We start from the raw sequence: 22612 nt of genomic DNA on the forward strand, positions 1-22612 counted from the left end.
TTCTGAGGCTGTAAATCTTTTCGGGAGCAGAGAAACGCATCTTTTTCCCTCAGAGTGGCTGGTAGTTTTGAACTGCTGACTTTGAGGTTAGCAGCCCAACTCATAATCACTCGGTTACCAGAGCTCAAATGGCACACCACCACTACCACTACCAGAGTATCTCAAACGCTGGGAAATACATAAGTTGTATAAATACACTGAGCATATATGGCAGATGTAGATTTTTGTTTTAGGAGATAGATTTACAGATATTTTTGCATCAGTAAAATGAAATAAAAGTGGGCAGAGTGGTTCAAGAATCAGGTATTACAGTGAATCCAGTTAATCCATTTAAGATTCAGAGAGGGAATTTAACCAAACTGAACTAAAAACTTATTTAATAGCTACATTTGTTTTATGGATGAACTGCCTCAAATTATGGCTTAACAATTACTTAAATAATTATTTTCAACGAGAATTTGGAATACGCAGGACCTGATGAACCAAAATCTAATATTCTAGCCCCTCAAATTTTCAAGGAAATTCGCGTTTAGATTTAGATTAATAGAGTAAACTCTGTAATCCTAGGGTAAAGTTGTGAGATCTTGAAATCCACATTTCAAAGTAGTCTTTGTATGAGATTGAGTTAGTGTCTTCACTGATTGCAGTTCTAGAAAACAGAAGACCTACGTCAATTGCTGGGACTTCACTGTGATTCTGAAGAAACCTGCTATCTTTATTGATATCGCTTTCTCCCACTCCTCACCACCAGGATGAGAAAGTTTTTCTGTTATTTAAAGCCACAGTACTGAGAAATCATTGTGTTGCAAAACTGCTTTAGCTGTGATATGTGTACTTGTCATTGTTTACAAAATTCCAAACAGAGCTAGTAACTTTGTAAACATGATACTATATTTTTTGACTCTTGGAACAGAAAGGCTATTTTGAGTGAAGTTTTCCAGTTATATAAATTCCCCAAACAAAGCTCCAATGTACCGAAATAACAAAATATAGTATTCAATTAAGCTCATAAAAATTAATCTGGATAATATTCATGGGTAAATAGCTACCGATGTTTGAGTGTTAAAATTTGTTACTTTAAGTTTCCAGCTTGTGAATCATTTGTAGTGTACCAAGAAAAAAAAATGCTCTGAACGACAACAACAACAACAAAAACACGTTAAAACTATTTATCTTAAATTGAGAGAAGGGGACAAGAGGCTTATTTTAGGAGAGAAGTCAGGGTCTTTTGTGAAGGGGCAGTATCAGGTACTAGCCTCAGTGTGAGAGAGTGTGCAACTAGGCACGCTGGCCAGGTCCCCTTCACCTTTCTGAAGACTCTGGAGAAACCTTTGAGTAAATGAAATTGAAGACTACTCATTAGATAACATTTTTTCCAAACGGCCCAAACTATCAAAAACTGTGTTAAAACTGTAACTTAATATCTCTTAATACCTTAATAATGATCATTAGCTTGGAAATATGAATATGTAGTTCCTGAAACCTGCTAAATCCCTAGCAGCGAGTTTTGTTAAGACATTATATTTAGGCAAGGGATGTATTTCTAGGGTAGTGTAAACTGTTAAGTGTACTCTGCTGCTAGCTGTAAGGTCAGGGGTGTACATCTACTCTGAGGCTCCTTGTAAGAAAGACCTGGTAATCTACCTCAGAAAAATGAGGCATTGAAACCCCTGTGGAGCACAGGTCTACTCTGACACACATGCGGTCGCCATGAGTCAGAACCCACTCCATGGTATCAGATAGTCTACAGAGTTCATCACCTGCAGGAACTGGGGTTTCCCCTTTATTCCCTTTTCTATCACCATCCACTGTGGTGTCTGAATGCCAGTGAAAGTTGAAATAGTATCTGTTGCGTAGGAATTAGTGACCTGTGTAGGATTTTATAAAGAAAAATTTAAAGGCAGAGGTGTGGTATAATTCATTTTCAGCTCAAAGCAAGTTTAGTAACTCACTGCCCACAATAATTTCTGTTTTATATGACTGCCTACCACCAGTTCTCTTTCAGCATTCTGTAGTACCAAAACTGCAAATTTACCTTGCTCAGTAAACAGCCATGGCCCACATACTCCCTAGCATAAGATCTAAATTGGGCTTGCAACCAAGGAAATGTATGAAAGTGTGAGAAGGTGTGCAGAAAACTACCAAGCTTTGCTAAATACTGGAGAAAATAAGTTGTGAAGAAAAGAAAATGGCAGAATTATAAATAAGTAGCCTTCAAACAAAGTAATAGGTATTATGAAGCAAATGACCATTAATTTTCTCCTGTCCACCAAGGAGCCCTGGTGGTGCCATGGTTAAAGCTCTCTGCTGCTAACTGAAAAGTCAGCAGTTCAAACCTACCAGTTACTCTGCAGGAAAAAGATGTGGCAGTCTGGAGAAACCCTATGGAGTAGTTCTGCTTTTGCCTTACAGGGTCTGTGAGTCTGAATTGATTTGACACTATTGAGTCCATTAATGATATATTTAGAAAATGTGTTTGGATTATGGTGGAATTGATTTGGGAGAATCAGAAAAGCTTCCTTGGTTATTCAGGTTGCTACACATCAAGATTGTGAATATTGGTGGTTATGAAATAACCTTCTTAGTAACTATTAAAAACACAGCTGTCCATTTATCTACCCTTGCTTATTGGCAGGATATACTGACAAATGCTTGTTCACATCTCTAATTCCATGATGTTTTATATATATGTTTCTATCACTGTGGGAAAGCTATTATGGAAAATAATTCTAGTTTCACTCCTTCTTTGTCTGTTGTTGCTTTTGTTTTTGTTTTTAATGTCTGTAGTGCAATAAGAGTATTATTTTTGCTGTTTGCTGATTTGCCATCTGCTTTGGGCTTTCAAAGAATCAGAGCTTCACTGGAGCTCTGTTGTGCATGCACATAATGTTTTTACACATCCTGGTTGTTCTGAGTTTTAATGACCTCTGTTCTCTTTGTTGTCTCACGGTCAGTTAATGGAACTCCCAGCAGCCAGCTTTCTACTCCTAAATCTACGAAATCCTCCAGTTCCTCTCCAACTAGCCCAGGAAGTTACAGAGGAATAAAGGTATGAACTACAACACATGTTTGTGTGACTTTGCTATTTTGAATGACATAGTTGATTAATTTGCTCAAGAAGCTTGAACATGGGAACACGTTAAAAAGTTTACTTAGCATTTACTTGGACCAGAGAGATCGGCCTTTGACTTCTGTGCTCTGTTATAGTGCTGTTTTAGGTCAACTTAGTTAAATATTTGAGCTGAAGTGTTCCCATCTACAGAGGGAATACAAGCTTGTGGTTATGCTTGAACACAATATGGTAAGTAATTTTCCTATTACTATCAAATGATTTGCAATGGAAAACAACCATTGTTACTGCTGCTGTTATCTGCTGTTGAGTCAGTTCCAACTCATAGTGACCTTGTATCGTGTTTCCAAGGAACAACTGGTGGGTTTAAACTACCAACCCTGTGGTTAGCAGTCTAGTGCTTACCCTATAGCCCCACACCAGGACTTCGGAAAACACCAAAGTTCTTTTATAAAGTCCTGTTTTGATACTGTTAACAGTCTTGGTGACCTGGTGATACAGTGGTTTTGTACTTGCCTACTAACTGGAGTTCTGGTGTGGTGCTGTGGGTTAATGCGCCAGATTGCAAAGCCATTTGAACTGCAGGGTAGGTAGTTCAAGCTCACCAGCTGCTCCTCGGAAACCCTATACAAGGTCGCTATGGGTCAGAATTGACTAGGCGGCACTTAACAACAAAAACTAACTGGCAGGAAGGTTGGTGGTTTGGATCCATCAGGTGCTCTGTAGAAGAAAGATGTGGCAATCTGCTCCTATGAAGATTACTTTCTTAGAAACCCGACGGTTCTTCCTTGTCTTATAGGGTCACAATGCATCAGAATTGACTCGATGGCCACAAGTTTGGGTTGTTGGATTTGCAAAAATGGTGTGGGGACATGTTTGACCTACTGCAGCTTCACAGAGGGGAAGGAGAATCAAATTTCACATCAGCTCAAGGCTGATTTCCTATGATCATGGCAGAGGTCAAACTCCATCCTCCAACCTGATTTATCCTCTTCTGACACCAACCATCCCTCCCATGGCACTCCACTTCTCCTCTGGGTGTAATAATCCATTGCACTGAACATACTGAGCTTACAATGTTCACAATTCTGGGGTTTATTAGGGAAGTTGTTGTTAAGTGCCAATGAGTCAGTTCCAACTCATAGCAACCCTGTGTAGGATTTCCAAGGAGTAGCTGGTGGGCTTGAACCCACTACCTTGTGAGTTTAACAGTCCAGCGCATTAACCCACTGCACCACACCAGGACACCATTAGGTTAAGTTTTATTGTTGTTAAGTGCTGTCGAGTTGGTTCTGACACACAGCAACCTTGTATAGGGTTTCCGAGGAGTGACTGGTAAGCTTGAACAGCCGACCTTGCGATTCAAACTGACTTTGCAGTTCAGCTTATTAACCCACAGCACCACAGTTAGCAGGGTACAATTTTAGGATCAAAAACACTTGAGAAATGACAGTTCTCCAGGCAGGAATGCCTCTTCTAAGCAGTGCCTCAAGCACACCTCACGAGTCCTCACCTTCTCAGCCATGTGGCCCCTTTACCTCTATCCTGCTCTGTCAAGTGTTACAAAGGTTCTTTAGCCCTTCTGCGGAAATTTGCTCAAAGGACACCTCATTTGCACTGAGGGTAGAAGAGCCTTTCAAGTAAATTTACTATACAACAGAGTTTAACAAAATTTGGCTTTACTATAGTCTAAAACAAAGTAGAATACTAATATAACACACAAGTAGTAATACAAAAACTTTTGGTTTTCATTTTTTGGTGAAGAACTTAGAAATAAGTCTTCTTTGATGTCCTAAAAGTACAAACAGTAACTTGACATGATCAGCAGTTGATTTAATAGGCAATTTATCTGACAGAGAGGGGAAATGCTAAGCAAACCCAAACTTGCAAAATTTTGACAAGTTTAATATGATTTATTAGCTTTAAGTAATTTAAATTATGAGAGAAAATTTGCCTAATAAAATGACAGGAAATAATTTCAGGAAAGATTGAAGATTTCCTTTTGTGGAAATAACCATATTGTCTAATGTATAAACAGTACCCTATAAATAGGCATCAATTTGCTTCAATTCCTTGGTATGTTTGGTTAACATTGGAAGTAGCTTCATTAACAATGCATTCTCCAAAGTGGGTTGCCTAAATTGTTCAGATATCATCTGAGAAACTTTCTTTACCTACATATTGGACTTAAATATTTTTCATAGTAGAATGAGTGGTACAGGAGGTGGGGTTTTCCTCAGTGGATTCTTTCCTTTACTGGATTATGATGTTTGCTTTTCCTACTCTGAGAAAGTTGTATCTCCCACTGAAAACTTTTCCTATATATGATCATGTAAGTGTCCAAGAACAAAAAAAAAGAAATTTCTCCCAGAAAGTACAGATGATCTGTATTTGTACCTCCTAGTTAAGGGCCATTGCAGAGTTTTGACTGAAACTGATAGTACGTTTATGGTGAGGAGATAGATAGCTCTCACTTACCTCTAATTGTTGGAAGCGACTTAAGTTTGTCAGAAGAACCAGGCATTTTCTGAAGTAGTAAATTGGCGTAGGCCAATTCAGAATATGATTTCAATGGCATTGAAATTGTCAGTTCCCAAAAAGGCTTAATGATAGATTTTTAAAATCACGAGTTATTTTCAGCATTCCTTTCCTAGGTTATTTTCCCCACAGAAAATAGGAGGTGCACTGTTATTAATCTGAGTAATTTTCAAGGAAATTAAACATAATTCAAGTTGATTCACCTCTTCTCTAATCTCAGTTCTTTTGTCATTAGAAGCAAGTGGTTTCTAATGCTGGTGTTTGATTTTAATGGAGGGCAAGCCCCCATAAGCTCCAGTGAGCCACACACAGGGGCCATTGATCTTTCTCTTCCAGACCATTGCTCTAGGCAGAACTGGTGTCCTTGACACAGGGCTGCACGTGGTCATTCAGGCAAGTTGTGAGTACCTTAGTCCTTTTTCTGCATCTTGTCATTGTCCACCTCCTTTGTTACCCATTACTAACCTGGAATCCTGTGTGGAGCTGCAAGAGAAGCACTGGACTGCTAACCGAAAGGTCAGCGGTTCAAACCCACCAGCCAGTCCTTGAAAACCTATGGTCACTAAGAGTTGAGACCAACTCGATGGCTATTAACAGCAACAACAACAGTTACTAACCTGGAATCCCAGCTTTCTTTCTCATCCATATTCAACTCTAAGATCAAGATTGTCCTGTTCTCTTGTTGCCACCAGGTGAGTTGGTGGTACTTGTTAGGAATGGGGTCTGCAGCTTTACGACAGGAACTAAGGATTTCAAGGAAACACACATTCATGCTCTGTGTACACATCCACTCTTTCACACCTGTGCACGCATACTCACACAAGATTCATGGTAAATTGTATATTTGGTAAGACATTACATAAATTTGTTCTTGCTGTTCAAGGTTGATTTTATTTATTAGTAACCCCAGCAATTAGCTCAGTTCCCTAGCACACGGTAAGTGCTCAAGGATTACTTATTGATGCCAGGAGACAGAAAGAAAGAAAGTGTTATTGATTAAGGGAAATGTTGATTAATGATTTAAATGGAGATGTTGTTAGAAAACCACTGCCACTGAGTCTATTTCAACTCATAGTGACCCTATCGTACAGAGTAGAACTGTCCCTTAGGGTTTCCAAGCCTGTGAGTCTCTAAGGAAACAGACTTTCTCATCTTTCTCCTTGTGGAGTGGCTGGTAGGTTTGAAATGGTGACCTTTTTGTTAGCAGCCGGGCCTCTTAACTACTGTGTCACCAGACCGTGGTGCTGTTATAAGAAGGCTAAATAGTAGTGGCTTTTCCATGACACTATTCTTCTCCTCCACCCAACCAGAGGCCTGTGGGCTTGTTTATGGCAGTGAAACCTTCTCTGGACTATTTTCTTCATCTGTAAAATTAAAACATTTATTTTTTAATGATTTCTAACATGCAAGACTCCTGGTGTGGCACTGCAGGATCAACACTGGACTGGGAACCACTGGGTCGGTGATTCAAACCCACCAGCTGCTCCTCAGAAACCCTATACTGGGTCTCTATGAGTCAGAACTGACTCAGCAGCACTTTACCAAAGACACCAAAATGCTAATAAGATTCTAGCCCTTTAAAGTTGCTTAAAATACACTAGGAAGCTGAGGAGTCTATTTCTCTTCCTTTTGTTGTAAAGTTGGTATTATTCATTGAATTTTACCATAGACAGTAGCAGCTAAGTGAGTGACTGCCAGTGGGATCAGCTTTTTGTCCACCATGTCTGTTCTAACCTTTGCCTATTCTCATGGGTCGTGCCTTCTGCAAATTGCAGCTCATTACTGTTCCCAGCAATCTGTGGTCTATATTATCCTTGGGATAGAAAACTGCCTCTGAAACACTGCAACTAAGTCACATGGCTTACTGTATAAAATACCCTAATTTTGATGTCATTGTAAATCTCTAGTCAGCATCTGTTCACATTTGCATTGTTTTCTCTATTCAGTGACATTACAAATGGAGATTTACAGATAATTACGGTATGTTCGTGCTTTGCTTTTCTCTCCCATTTCATTTAAGATAGCTTATTAAGATCAGTTAAGAGGGTGTATCTAACAATGGAGAACTATTTTCTCCTGGGGAGTACTCTTTAAACTATTTATTCTGGTTAAGTGCTCCAGTGTTTGGGGGGTAGATAATCTTTTCCCAAAGAATCAGAGATTGACAAAAGCAAGCAAACCAATCCAGCTCCGCATGTACAGGAGTTGACACATCTGTCTATTTGTCAGGACACAGCATTTGGCATAGAAATCACCTCTGTAGGAATTAAGCACAGTCCTGGTAGTACAATGATTAAGTGCTTGGCTGCTATTGCTAGATCTCATCCAGCAGCTTCTACCCAATGGTTACCTGGGAGAAACACCTGGTGTTCTGCTTCCATAAGGATTGTTGTTTTGCCATTCAGTCAGTTCCGACTCATACTGACTCTATAGGACAGGGTGGAACTGCCCCTTCTAGGCTGTAATCTTTTGGTTAGCTGTTGAGTGCTGAACCATTGTGTCCTATGGGGCAGCTCTGCTGTCCTGTGGGGCAGCTCTACTTTCACATGGGGCTACTATGACTTGAAATTGACTCAATGGTACCAACAGCAGCAATTGGATGTGCTACCATAGTTTCCCCTACTTTGTGCCAGTTTCTGAGAATCATGTAGGCGTTTTGTTGGGGGCATTAAAAGACTAGAAGTGGAAATAGAGTGGTGCATGATGCTTAATTGCTGTCTATAGATGGTTAGTGGAATTTTTGTTTGCTCATTTAAGAAGACCTGAGAAATACAGAAACAGTGCCCCTCCCAACAATAAGCTTTTCTCTTGGAAGACCCCTGTGCTCCATGCGAATGCAGGCAGTCATAAAAGGTCACGTTCTTTGAGGAGCTGGCACAAAGCCAAGAGAGGAAGTCTTTTGAAAGCTTTCATCAAATTGTGACTAACTGGCAGGATGGGATTGGGGTGTAAGAAAGAGTGTAGTTACGAAGTAATTAAGGATCTTTATATCTAAAACTGAAAGATGTTACATTAGTTGTGCCTGAATGATCTTTTTTTTGGGGGGATGGGGGGAGTTTGTTTATCATTTCTTTTTGATTACCTAAAACCATGAAAGGTAGAAACTGGAAGTGATCTTATGTCTTTTAGTGCCTTTGCTTTATAGATGGAGAAAGTGAGGTTCAGAGATGTGCGGTGACTTGCTCCTCCATTGTCTAGTTGGGGTCTCTGACACTTCGTGGTCTCTGTCCATAATCTCATGGTTCTGACGTTTCTCCATCTCCCATGGGCTGCTTCAGTGGCATCAACACAGGTACCCACAGAAGTAATTATTGTAGAAAACAATGCTGTGTCTTTTAGGAGCGTGAGTTGCTGTGTTTACTGAATACCTGGGTTTAGATAAGTACAGACGATCTACATGAAAAGGAGTTGAGAGATTCAAAGTAAAGGGAGAGGAATATCCTGGTGTAGGAGAGAGGCTAGATAAAGGATGTGGAAAGATAGATAATTCCTGTCATCATCTCTTTTTGGTAGACTTGGAGGGGGAGATCACTAATAGATAGATACTGGATATGTTTCAAGTGAGGTCTACACTGTGTTTAGTAAAAGAATGAAGTATACAAAATGGGTTATTAGATTTTGTTTGCGCACTGGCAGTGGATTTTAATGGCATGGGTTGGAAAGAGTGGCAACCTGGGACCCAGTGAAAGTCTGGGTTGCATGGTACAAGTTACATGGTGAGTCTGTGAGTGAAGTCGGTCTCATCATGGGTAAAATGGCACAGCTGGCATTTGAAAGCAGAGCCAGCACACTTAACCACTATGCTCCCAGATCCTAAGGGTACAGTGGGCAAGCAAGCTCAGTCTGTTAAGCAGATGATCAGAAACAACAGGTCAGACCTAAATTATTGTTGTTTTTAAAGGGCCATCAAGTCAGTTCCAATTCGTAGTGACCCTATATAGAGGAGCAGCTGGTGGGTTTGACCTGCTGACCTTGTGGTTCCCAGTCCAGTGCTGATCCTACAGTGCCACACCAGGAGTCCTAAATTAGTAAACCAAAAACCCACTGCTGCTGAGCTGATTCTGCCTCATAGAAATCCTATCGGGGAGAATAGGACTGTTCCCTAGGGTTTCCGATCATATAAATCTTTATAGGAGTTGATAGACTTATCTTTCTCCCTCAGAGCAGCTGATGTTTTTAGACCACCACCATTTCAGCAGCCCAGTGCTTAACCCACAACATCACCAGGGCCCATCTAAAATTAGTAAAATTAAAAGGTAGAGCCACTCAGCAGACCTCCACTGGTTTCCTTCCCTAGGGTCCAGTTCTTGGACTCTAGAACTTGATTTAGTGTCTGTGTGTATTTAGGGAGTCTGGCTTTCCTGAAGGGCAAGGCAATTTGTGGTGACCATCACCTAGGGAGCAGGCATTTCTTCAGACAGATGCCTCCTCCTCCACCCCAGTGGTATCAGCTTGCATACTAGGCCACGATTGTACTGGGCCTATATTATACAGGTGCATAACTCAAGACTCTTGTCTATTTTTCTTTTGTCCTCCCTTAATAGTTATTAAAAATTTCTGTCCTAGTTAAACTAAGGAGAACCAAGACAGGAATCTTTGGCCCAATTGACCAGAGTATTAAAATGGAAACAGTGCCCCCTTGTGTGCAGTTATATAGTGCAAAGAACCTCAAGGAAGAATGACACTTAGAATTTCCTCAGTGCTTACCTCACTATTCTTTTTGGAGACAGACACAAGATGGTGTCGTGGTTAAAACTATGGACTCTGATGCCAGAGTCCTGGGCTTGATCCTGACTCAGCCATTCACTACCTAGATAGTCTTGGGCAAGTTGCTTTGCCCTTGAAGGTAAAACAACAGTAATAGAGTCACTGCAACAGGACAATAATAGAACCGATTGCATAAGGTTGAGAAGATGAATTGATTAAATACAGAGAAAGCACATAGTGTGTTCAGTACTGTTTTGTAAACCTGAGGGTTTCTAGTTTCAGTTTTAATTTGAAGGAAATTTCACTTAGAAAAAATATTAGCCTGCGATAATAGTGCACAAGAAGGAAAGAGAAAATGAAAGAAGTCAGACTCCCTCTTTTTTTCTTTCTTTTGCTGAATTTTCCTCCCAACTCTATCTTTCATCTCTGTTTTTTAACCCTCTCCACAAATTCCAGTCCTGTTAATAATTTATAGATAACTCTCATAGTAGCAAGTTACCCTAAAGTTTAGCAGCTTAAAACAATAAAAATATATTCTCTCCCACAGTTCAAGAATTTAGAGGCAACTTAACTGGGTGTTTCTGGCTTAAGGTCTCTCATGTCATCTGAAGAATTACCTGGGAAGGAAGACTCCACTTCACGATGGCTCACTCATCTGTATAGCAAGACAGTGCTGACTGTTGGCAAGAGACCTCGGTTATTCTCCACATGGGCCTCCCCTCAAGTTGGCTTGAATGCCCTCATATCAAGGCAGCTGGTGTCCCTTCAGAGCAAGTGGTCTAAGAGAGAGTGCACACTGTGTGGACATTCTACTTTCTATGGGTCTACTGTCATAAATGTGCCATGTGTATGTCAGTTTGTTGTACTGTGGTGGCTTGCGTGTTGTGATTCTGGAAACTAAGCCATAGATATTTAAAGTACCAGCATGGTCACCCATGGTGAACAGGTTTCAGCTGAGCTTCCAGACGAAGACAGACTAGGAAGAAGAAGAGACGGGCTACTTCCAAATAGTTAGTCACTGAAAACTTTAGGAAATAACAATGGGACACTGTCAGCATCAGAATATTGTATAGTGAAACATGATGACGTTAATGGAGTAAAGCCCTTGGAACTTTCATTTGCTGACGGGGCAAGCATCCATTGATAATCAGAACATGGAATGTATGAAGTATGTATCTAGGAAAATTGGAAATTGTCAAAAAAGAAATAGATGCATAAACATCGATATCCTAGGCAGCGTTGTTGTTGTTGTTAAGTGCCTTTGAGTTGGTTCTGACCCATAGCAACCCTGTATCTGGTTTCCCAGGACTGGCTGGTGAGCTTGAACTGCTGACCTTGCAGTTAAAAGCGACCTTGCAGTCCAGCACATTAACTCACAGTACCACACCTGGACTGAACTGAAATGGGCTGGTACTGCCATTTTGACTCTGACAATCACATGGTTTACTATGCTGGGAATGACAATTTGAAGAGAAATGGTACTGCATTCATCATCAGACAGAACGTATCAAGATCTGTCTTGAAGTACAACACTGTCTGGGATAGGATAATATCCATAGGCCTACAAGGAAGACCTGTTAATACAACTATTATACAAGCAAACCACTAAAGCCGTGATGATGAAATTGAGGAATTCTACCAACTTCTTCAACCTGAAATTGATCAGACATGCAATCAAGATGTATTGATAACCACTGATGATTGGAATCCAAAGGTTGGAAACAAAGAGGAAGGATCTGTAGTTGGAAAACATGGCCTTGATGATGAAATCAATGCTGGATATCGCATGATAGAATTTTGTAATACCAATGACTTCTTCAGTTCAAATGCCTTTTATATAATATAAAAAATGACTATACATATGGACCTCACCAGATGGAATACACAGAAATCAAGTTGACTACATCTGTGAAAAGAGACTGTGGAAAAGCTCCATATCACAGCCAAAACAAGGTTGGGGCAGACTGGAACAGACCATCAATTGCTCATATTCAAATTCAGGTTGAAGTGAAGAAAATGAGACCAAGTCCATGAGAGCCAAAATATGACTTTTGAATATATCCCACCTGAATTTAGAGATCATCTGAAGACCAGATTTGATACATTAAACACTAAAGACTAAAAATCAGAAGAATTGTGGTTAACATCAAGAACATCATACAGGAAGAAAGCAAAAAGTCATTAAGAAGACAAGAAAGAAGGAAAAGACCAAAATGAATGTCAGAAGAGACACTTGAAACTTGCTCTCCAGCATAGAAATGCAAATGTAAGAAGTGGGAAGGTACAAGAGCTGAATAGAAAATTTCAAAGGTCACCTCAAAAAGACAAAGTCAAATATTATAACAAAATGTGCAAAGAACTGGAGTTAGAAAACCAAAAGGGGAGAACATGTTCAGCATTTCTCAAACTGAAAGAACTGAAGAAAAATTTTAAGCCTCAACTTGCGATATTGAAGGATTCTATAGGCAAAATATTAAATGATGCAGAAAGCATTCAAAATAAGATGGAAGGAATACATAGAATCACTGTACCTAAAAGAAATTGTCAGTGTTCAACCATTTCAAGAGGTAGAATATGATCAAGAGCCAATGATCCTGAAGGAAGAAGTCCAAGGTGCATTGAAGGCATTGGCAAAGAACAGGGCACCAGAAATTTTTGGCATAGATGAGTGAGTGATGTGGCACTTGAGGCACTCACTCATCTATTCTAAGAAATTTGAACAATGACCTGGCCAACTGTCTGGAAGAGAACCATTCCAAAGAGAGGTGACACAACAGAATGTGGAAATCATCAGACAGTATCATTGACATCCTATGTGAGTAAAGTTTTACTAAAGATAATGCAAAAACAGCTGCAACCATACATTGACAGTGAATTTCCAGAAGTTCAAGCTGGATTCAGAAGAGGACGTGGAACAAGGGATATCATTGCTGATGTCAGATTGGTCTTGGCTAAAAGCAGAGAATATGAGAAGTATGTTTACCAGTGCTTTATTGACTAGGCAAAGGCTTTCATTTGTGTGGATCATGACAAGCTATGGACAACATTGCAAAGAATGAGTATTCCGGGACATTTAATTGTGCTAATGAGAAACCTGTATATAGACCAAGAGGCAGTTGTTAGAACATAACAGTGGAACACCAAAGAATTTAAAATTAGGTAAGGTGTGTGCCAGACTTATATTCTTTCACCATACTTATTCAATCTGTATGCTGAGCAAATAATCCAAGAAGCTGGATTATATGAAGAAAATGTGGTGTCAAGATTGGAAGAAAACTCATTAATGAACTGCGATATGCAGATGATACAACCTCGCTTGCTGAAGCTGAAGAGGACTTAAAATACTTACTGATGAAGATCAAAGACCACAGCCTTCAGTATGGGTTGCATCTTAAATGTAAAGAAGACAAAAATCCATACCTGTGGACCAATAAACAACATTATCAGTGGAGAAAAGATTGAGGTTGTCAAAGACTTAATTTTGCTTGGATCAATGATCAACACTCATGGAAGCAGCAGAAAATAAAGCAGTCGACATACTGCATTATGCAGATCTGCTGCACAAGACCTCTTTAAAGTGTTTGAAGAGCAAAGGTGTCACTTTGAGGACTAAGTTGAGCTTGACCCAAGCCATGGTATTTTCAGTAACCTCATAGGCATGTGAAAAAGTTAGACAGTGAATAAGGAAGGCCATAGAAGTATTGATGCATTTGAGTTACGGTGTTGGAGGAGAATGTTAAAAGTACCATGTCCTGCCAAAAGAACAAACAAATCTGTATTGGAAGAAGTACAACCAGAATGTTCCTTGGGAATCAGATGGCCAAACTTCGTCTCTCATACTTTGGATATATTATCAGGAGGAACCAGTCATCAGAGAAGGATATTATGTTTGGTAAGGTGGAGTGTCAGAGAAAAAGAAGACCCCCATTGAGATGGATTGGCACAGTGGCAGCAGCAATGGGCTCAAGCGTAATAATGAATGTGAGGTTGGTGCAGGACTGGGCAGTGTTTCATTCTGTTGTGCATAGTGTCACTATGAGTCAGTACTGACTCTATGGCACCTAACAATAACAACAGAGTCTCATAAATCAGACACCATCAGCTCCTCAACATCCTAGTACTCATATACGTTGGTCCTGTTCAATGCACAGGGGTATGAGCATCAAGAGATGAAGATCATTGGGCACCTTTTGAAGACTGACTACTACACCAGCTTTTTCTCTGTTTTCATCTCTTTATCAGCCACCCAAAGTTTCTTAGGCTGCTTCCACTCCTTCAGTATCTTTCTATCCATCTTCTGTTTTGAGGATCTCCAAAACTTCTCCCCCTTGAACTTGATTATATTTTTTGTTCTCCTTTTTAAGTTCTGTTGTTTTCACAGACTGTCTGATTTCTTACCAGTTGTTTGTGCTCTCCTTCAAATCCTAGAATTCCACCACCTCTCACATTGTTTGCTTTTTGTAACCTTCAGCTTTCTGGTCCTTCATGTTATCCTTGACCTCAACCCATGATCTCCTGTTTCCTCCACCCAAGCTCCTCAGAGGCCCTTCCATCTAGCTGATAACTTTCCCGATGGGTATATTTACTGTGCTTAAATCACAGTATATTCTTTGGGACAGATAGGTAATAAAGAGTACTAAATGTGTCATCAGCTGCCAGATGGATGAAGAAAGCATTTCCCTGAACTTTAATTCATCATCTATGTCTCACTTTAAGACTTTCAAGGCAGCAGTCACTACAGGGCTTCATTGTCACCGGCACATCTGTAGACACTGAAGGATAAAATGTCTCACTTTTTGATGCTGAAGCCTGTGCCGCTAGCTTGTCTGCTGTGAGCATTCTTGTTGGTTGAAAGAAGGAAGAAAAAAGTACATTTGGAACATTATCCAACATCTTGAGATTATAAACTGTCTGATGTGCTGATATTTTATCTGATGATGTCTCCTGGGTCTGCTCGTGGTGAAAGATTTTCCAGATTTGTGAAGTGTGATAAAAGGGCTGGTAGTATCTCATGCTGATTGGCAGAGCTAAAATGGAACTCTTTGACCTTCTGAACTTGGAAACTTCTTTTCGAAGCTGCGAAATGTAAATCCACAGTAGCAGCTGACCTTAGACGTGTTTGCATTTCCCTGGAGCATTGACTTTTCCTCTTGTATTTAAAACCAGTTAATATCTGCAGTACTGAGAGACAGACCACTTTTACACTATTTTGCTTAACCTAGAAATGTTGGACAGTGACTTCTTCTCTGAATATAATTGATTTTATGGGAGAGAGATAAACGTGAAAGAGGACAAAGCAGTTAAGACCTCAGTGCCCCAACAAATCCTTATGAATCTTAGGCTCTGTCTGAGGATAGTGGTTTGCATGGTGTAGTTGCTTATAAGTAGAGGCATTTTGTGGGTAAATGGTTCATTTGGACTGCCCAACTTTGTGAGCATGGAGAAAAGGTTTGCCAAGCAAATCAGTGGGTAAAAAGGCTCATAGAAGCTATGTTTAATTTAGAATCGGGTTTAAGTACTCTGTTAGAATACAATATGCTAATCACAAATGCCCCCTTATTTATGAAAATGTGTTGTTGGAACTTCTTGTGGTACATTGTTGTTGTTGTTGTTGTTAAGTGCCGTCGAGTCGGTTCCAACCCATAGCAACCCTGAGTACATTAGAGATAAGTAAATGAGTTAAGACTTATTGGTTGTTGCAGTGACTTGGCCCACACCAGTTTGACCAGTCACTAGCATCGGATTATGGTGCTTCCTTAGTTGGAACTGAAGAGGCAGTCACCTCTCAGAACCTAATTTTTGTTTTTAAGTGCCGTCGAGTCGATTCCAACCCATAGCGACCCTGTAGAGGGTTTCCAAGGAGCAGCTGGTGAGTTTGAACCACCAGCGTTGCAGTTCAGATGACTTTGCAGTCTGGTGCATTAGCCCACAGCGCCACAGCACAACCTCATGGCATCCTAGAAATCAGTGAGAACATGCAGACATCAGTTGAAAGCAAACAAGTCACCACCTTTTTGGAAAGGTTCACTCTAAAGGGATGTGATGACCACTTTGAAACAACAGTGTTCTACATGTAGATACATGGACAGATACACTGGCTGAGCAGGTATGGGAAGGAGACTGGGAGTGTGGGGGTGGTGGTGAGCTGTGGAGTTGGTTCCAACTCATAGTGACCCTGCATAGGGTTTCCGAGGCTTTAAATCTTTACCAGAGCAGAAAGCCTCATCTTTTCGCCCACGAAACAACTGGTAGTTTCAAACTTCTGACCTTGAGGTTAGCAGCTCAAGTCATAACCACTACGCTACCAGAGCTCTGTAGACTGGGAGTATACCCACAAATAGACAAGGGTTCATTTGATAGGAAGTATTTGTACATGGGTATTTACCTTTACTGCAAAACACACCTAGGAATGTGGTAAAGCTTGAAGCAATGAGGTGCTTGGCCTGGGGGCTCAGAACCATAGTCTTAGAGGATACCACGGTCAATTAGCATGTGTATTACAATAAATGCACAATAAAAAGTTTTTTTAAAAAAAGGTGTGATGAGATTTCTCTAGTGACTTTGGCAATATTGAAGCCTCCTCATATCAGCTGAGGTGGCAGCAATACTCTTGATGAGGACACACACTTCAGTAGGTTCCTCAAAGCTCCATGGATAGACTATTGAACTGGATGGTGTTTTAAACCGTATTCACACATGGACTGTGGATTCTGCTTTACCAATATTACCAATCACAAATTTCAGGCACCACTAATTTTTCCAAATGAAAACAACTCTACATTTTGAGACTACTTCATATATTACCAACCCCTAGGTATTAATTCAGAATAATTATTAGTCCTGGTATAGTGCTGTAGGATAAGCACTGGACTGCAAGGTCAAATTGTACTGTAAGGCTGGCAGTTCAAACTCACCATCTGCTTCATGGAAACTCTATACAGGGTAGCTGTAAGTTGGAACTGACTCAATGGCACTTAACAACATATCTTATTACTCATACTGAAGTATTTCAAAGGAAATTACCACAAATCCAACATAAAAGTGATAAAGCTTGCAGTTCTTAAATCCATTCTTAATTTAGCACGTGTACCAATTTACACTGTTTTCCCTGGCAGTGTAGAATAAAGCCCTGGACCGCAAGGTCAGTTTAAACCACAAGGTGGGCAGTGCAAACTCACTAGCTGCTCTGTGGAAACCCTATACAGGTTCGCTTTGAGTAGGAAACAGTTCAGTGGCACGTAGCAACAGCAGCAACAACCTGCTAGTTAGATAGAGTTAATGCTTCTAATATTAAAAAAAGCAACACAAAATGATAATAGAAGAAAACCTATTTACAAGTAATAACTAAAAATACTCAGTTAAAACAAAAAATCTTCAGTATTTCCAAAGTCATCTTTTTAAAGGGAAAAAGACGTTTTTCTTGTATTTGAGGCAAGGCTGTCAATTTATCAATTTTTGCGTCATTTGATTGCATTAGAGTAGTGGGACTACAGTTATGTAAACTGAAAACATGTTCTAAGTATACTGATAATGTATATTTTGATCAGTGAATCTGGTCTTATGAGAGTTCCTTTATATGATTTAGCAGGCTTACAGGATTTCTCAAGCTCTTTAGAGGACGAACAGTGTGAGAATAGCCAAATAGCTCATGGGTTTTAGAGTCAGATCTGGATTCAAATCCTGACTACATATCTGCTTTGGCATTAGGAAATGTTATTAACTTCTTTGAGCTTTATTTTCTTTACCTGTAAATGGACATATACTTAATCCATATGATGTAAAGTAATTTTTTCAGGACTTGGCACAAAGTATGTATTTGACAAATAGTGACTTTCTTCTTTCCATTTCTTAAAAAGAGAAGTTTGCTTTGGGACTATGGATGGCTTATGGTGGATAAATTAATGGATGAATGATATGGAGAACTTCAAAAAAATTAAGGTAGTTGAACAATTAATTTTAGTCACTATCAGAAATTTCCTCAACAGAAGTTCTCAATCTGGACTGCACAGTGAATCATTACTGGAACTTAAAAAATAATAATCTAGAGATGATTTAATTGATCAGGAGTATGCCTGACAATTGAATTTTGCAAATATTTCCAAATTATTCTAGGCAAGGCAGGGAACTGCTTCTTATAGCAACAGCCATACCCCATGGTCATTCTAGACATTTAAAAGTACCAGTTTTACTGATAAAAATAGTTTCTAAGAAAATTCTTGTAGCTCAGAGGTCTACAAGACCCTTAACCAAATTTGGCTCTCTGCCTCTTTTTCTAAATAAAATTTTATTGGAAAACAACCATGCTCATTCATGTACATATGATTTATGGATGTTTTAGTGTTACAACAGCAGAGGTGAGTATTTGCAACTGAGACTTAGAGACTCACCAAATTTAAATATTCCTCTCTGGTCCTTTACAGAAAAATTTCTAACTCCTTTTATAGACCATTTAAACATCGAATCATAATTCTATTTCTCAAAATGTATTCAAGAAAATAAACTCACACTTAAGAATCTTTCTTCTTGATTCTGTTTAAGTTGTTCTTCCTTTTACAAAAAATCAAAATGAAAGTGCTCAGTATTATACCCAGAAACCAACAGTAATATGTTTGCTGAATATTATAAGGTATAATTCTTTGACATAACTGTCTATATACAGATAGATTGATATTACTTTTTGTTACCTTTTTGAGAATTGCCTATTTATAAGCAAAACTTAGCATGTTTATTACAGTAGTAGTTAGTATTTATATTTAAATGGTAAGGTTTGCAGAAAATGTGGGATGTTATTCATTATCAGATGTACTCAAGCAATATGTATGACTTTTTCAATGATACTGACAATTGACAGCATATTATACTTTTCCTGCTCTGTTGGTGTCTTTAGTTTTTTGAAAGTTCTAACAGAAGAGAATTTTCATGCATTTCTCTTCTTTGCTTCCTCATAAAAATGGAGCTACTGCCTACCAGAGAATTCCGTGGATGATGTCAGAGAACATGCTCAGCAACACCTTCACAGTCTTTTTGGTCACTTTCCCTCTTGACCCATCAGAGCTTCCCCAGGAAAAAATATATCCCCCTTGCTTTCCCTGCCTTTACACATACTCTTCTTGAGCCAGTTGATAATTATGAAAGATATCTTGAAAGAACCCAGATGTTTGTTTCATTGAGGAAGACCCACCACTAACACACAGCATCTAGGCACCTTGCTTTGAGCTGTCTCAGCATCATAGCTCCTGATGGAAGTATGAATACTCATTAGCATTGTCAGAAGTTTTAATGAAAATTGTTTGACAATAGAAATGGAACAGGTTTAATCAGGAATGCCATGTTTTAAAAATCTCTCTAGTACTGGTTCAGTCCTTGCTTCAGTAAAAGAAGAATTGTCTTACAAGGAACATAGAAATATACAAATGGTGCATGGGAATTGGTGAGACTTTTGTGAAGCCTTAGCTTTATCCCTTGGATTGTCGTTGCTTTGTATGTGTCTCAAGACACTGAAAATACTTTGCTTTATGTTCAACGAGAGACCCTTCACATTTGTAAGGGAGATAACCAGAGATCTTGGTGAATATCCGGGTTTTCTTACACCGTTAGACTCACCAGGCTTCATGACTGCAAGGTCGAGTGATAGTGAAGTGATTCAGTGTGTGCCTTAGCAAAATGGTTACTTCTCAGGGAGCTTCAAAGTCAACTGTAACAATCAGAACTTTCAAAGCCAATTCCTGGGGTGCAGATGTTTTGCTGAAAGATTCTAGGTTTATACCCGTGTGTCTCCTCACAGGATTGTTAATTTATAGACAGTAATAACATGCCTTTTCATCTCTGTATCCTCTGAAAATCCAGAACAGATACTGTTGTTATTGCTAAGTGCCTTTGAGTCAGTTCTGACTCATAGCAAGTCTGTGTAAGGTTTCAGAGGTTCAGCACCACACCAAGACTTCGATTACTAATATAGATGGTACTGAACTCTTGGTGTGGCTCTGTGGGTTAATTTGTTGGACTGCAAGGTCAGTGATTCAAGCTGACCAGCTGCTCCTCAGAAATGCTATACAGGGTCACTATGAGTTGAAACCAACTTGACAGCACAACAACAACAAAGAATGAGGAGAAGAAAGGAAAATTGCGCCCATCTCTAATTGTTGTCACACTGGGCAGCTTTAATTCCTGATGTGTTTTCATGTTTTTGTTTTCTTCACTGAAAACTTTATTTTAAAATAAAGGCGCATAGTTGTATAGATAATTGGGTAAGTCACTCCAGTGAATGTTCTATAGGTTATTTGGTGTTTGTTTTCAAAGGCTTCAAGCTTAATAACTCTTAAAAAAAAAAAAATCGGTTAACTTGAGAAATTTGAAAAATATTCTTGTAATCCTTATTTTCTAAGAAAGTGGCATTTTATGATGATTTAGTGGAACTTTTGTCAGGTACACAGGAGAACAGTTTTCCATCTGACTGAGCGTCTTCTCCCTCACCTGTTCCCCTCAGCCTGGGCTTCTCCCTCAGCTGAAGAGTCTCGGCTTCTTGGTTTTTCCAACCAGCTGCCTCTCTCTTCTACTTAACAAAGAACAACCTTCTGCCACCTCTGAGTCTCAATGCCAACCGTGTTTCTAACTGCTGATGTCCACGGAAACAATATAGGGTGGAGGTGTGGGAGTGGGTGGGGAGAGTTTAGGGAGTTTAATCAAAACAAACATTGTGAAAACTTACAGTGGGTCTCTGGAACTCAGTAAATGCTGCTGGGAGTTGCTCATCCACATAAAAATGTGAATGGAGGTAAAAATGCCTGTGTTGTAACCCTTCTGAGACTTCCTTCCTGGAGAGTCCTTGAGTCAAACAGGACACACGTGTTTGCAAGTCACCAAAAGTACTTAAGATGAGCTCAAGAAAAGGACTTGGTAGAATTTTGTGAGCTTCTCAGGAGATCTGAACAAGCAGTTGTTGGGGAGAATGGGGACAAGGGCAGGTTCTCTGTCCTTGGTGTGGGTTTGTGGGGCCCTCATACAACTCCCACTTCCTCAGGCTCTGAGGGCTAGAAACAGAGTCTGCTCTGGTCGCTGTGGCCATGGGTGGGGAGCTGCCCTGGGTGGGCTGGAAGATGCTGGGCAGAGGCAGGGAAGTAATGATCACTGTCCTGTCCATGGTAGTTCCCAAGCATTTGCAATCCACCTTCCTGTTATTTTACTGCTCAATGTGAGCTCAGCAGGGATCTTTCTGTTTATCTTTTGAGGTAGAATTTGCCAGGAAAAAAGTGTGTTCTCACTGTTTTTATTCCATCTGGCTGATAGATGTTAATTTAATTCATTTCTCATAGATACCTGACTAAAAAAATTTTAGTCAGGATAAGTGGAGGGACAGTCTTGGAACAAATCATTTAGCATAGGTCTCTTAGAACCATTTTACACTTGGCAGCTCAGAAATAAATATGAGTCTGTCTTTTCAAGGTTCTGTTTTAGCTCTTTTAAGGGATGATGTTGTTGTTAACTGCCATAGTGTAGGTTCCAACACATAGGACCCTGGATAGAGCTTCTGAGGAGCAGCTGGTGGATTTGAACCAACAATCATGGTTCAAACTGACCTTGAGGTCTACTGCTCATTCTACAGCACCACACCAGGATACTAACAAGTAATTCTGAGTATTATCAGGAGGGAACAGTGCCTGGAGAAGGACATCATGCTTGGTAAAGTAGAGGGCCAGTGCAAAAGAGGAAGACCCCCAATGAGATGGATTAACACAGAGGCTACAACAGTGGGCTCGAACATGCCAACAAGTATGAGGATGGAGCAGGATTGAGCAATATTTCCTTTTGTTGTATCAGGATTGGTAGGGGTTGAAACCAACTCCATCGTACCTAACAACCACTTTTAGTGTTTACACTGATTATTTTAGTAAGTGTTTATACTCATTTAGTGTCACTGATTATGCTAAATAGTTTTACATGTATGAACTTACTTTAGTTCTCTATCAAAAATTGAGCTAGGTAACTAAAACACAAAACACAAACCCAACCTGTTACTGTGGAGTTTATTTCAACTCATGGAGACCCCATGTGATGCAGACAGAGTAGCGCTGCTTCATAGAATTTTCTTGACTATAATCTTTATAGAAGCAGATAGACTTTTCTTTCCCAAGATGCTGAGTGGGTTAGTAGATGGGATCAAACTGTTTGTACCACCCAGGGACCTATACTAACAACACTTAAAAGAATAAAATAAGGCTTGGAAAGTTTAAGTAATTTTTCAAAAAGAAGAGATGATTCAAGTTAATATACTTGTAAACTGCAACAGAAAAATGGTAG

The 22612-nt window shown here is 39.7% G+C and overlaps 1 protein-coding gene across 2 annotated transcripts in view; it reads left to right on the forward strand.

Moving 5' to 3' along the window:
- Positions 1-22612, forward strand: part of DCLK2 (doublecortin-like kinase 2) — a 311156-nt gene that overhangs the window by 231589 nt on the left and 56955 nt on the right. For both annotated transcript variants that reach the window (XM_006870872.1, XM_006870873.1), the window contains 2 exons: positions 2955-3049; positions 5847-5849. In XM_006870872.1, coding sequence (XP_006870934.1) covers positions 2955-3049; positions 5847-5849 — 98 coding nt within the window. The remainder of the gene's footprint in view (positions 1-2954; positions 3050-5846; positions 5850-22612) is intronic.

Source organism: Chrysochloris asiatica, unplaced genomic scaffold (genome assembly GCF_000296735.1).
Source record: "Chrysochloris asiatica unplaced genomic scaffold, ChrAsi1.0 scaffold00155, whole genome shotgun sequence".
Classification (NCBI taxonomy): Eukaryota; Metazoa; Chordata; class Mammalia; order Afrosoricida; family Chrysochloridae; genus Chrysochloris; species Chrysochloris asiatica.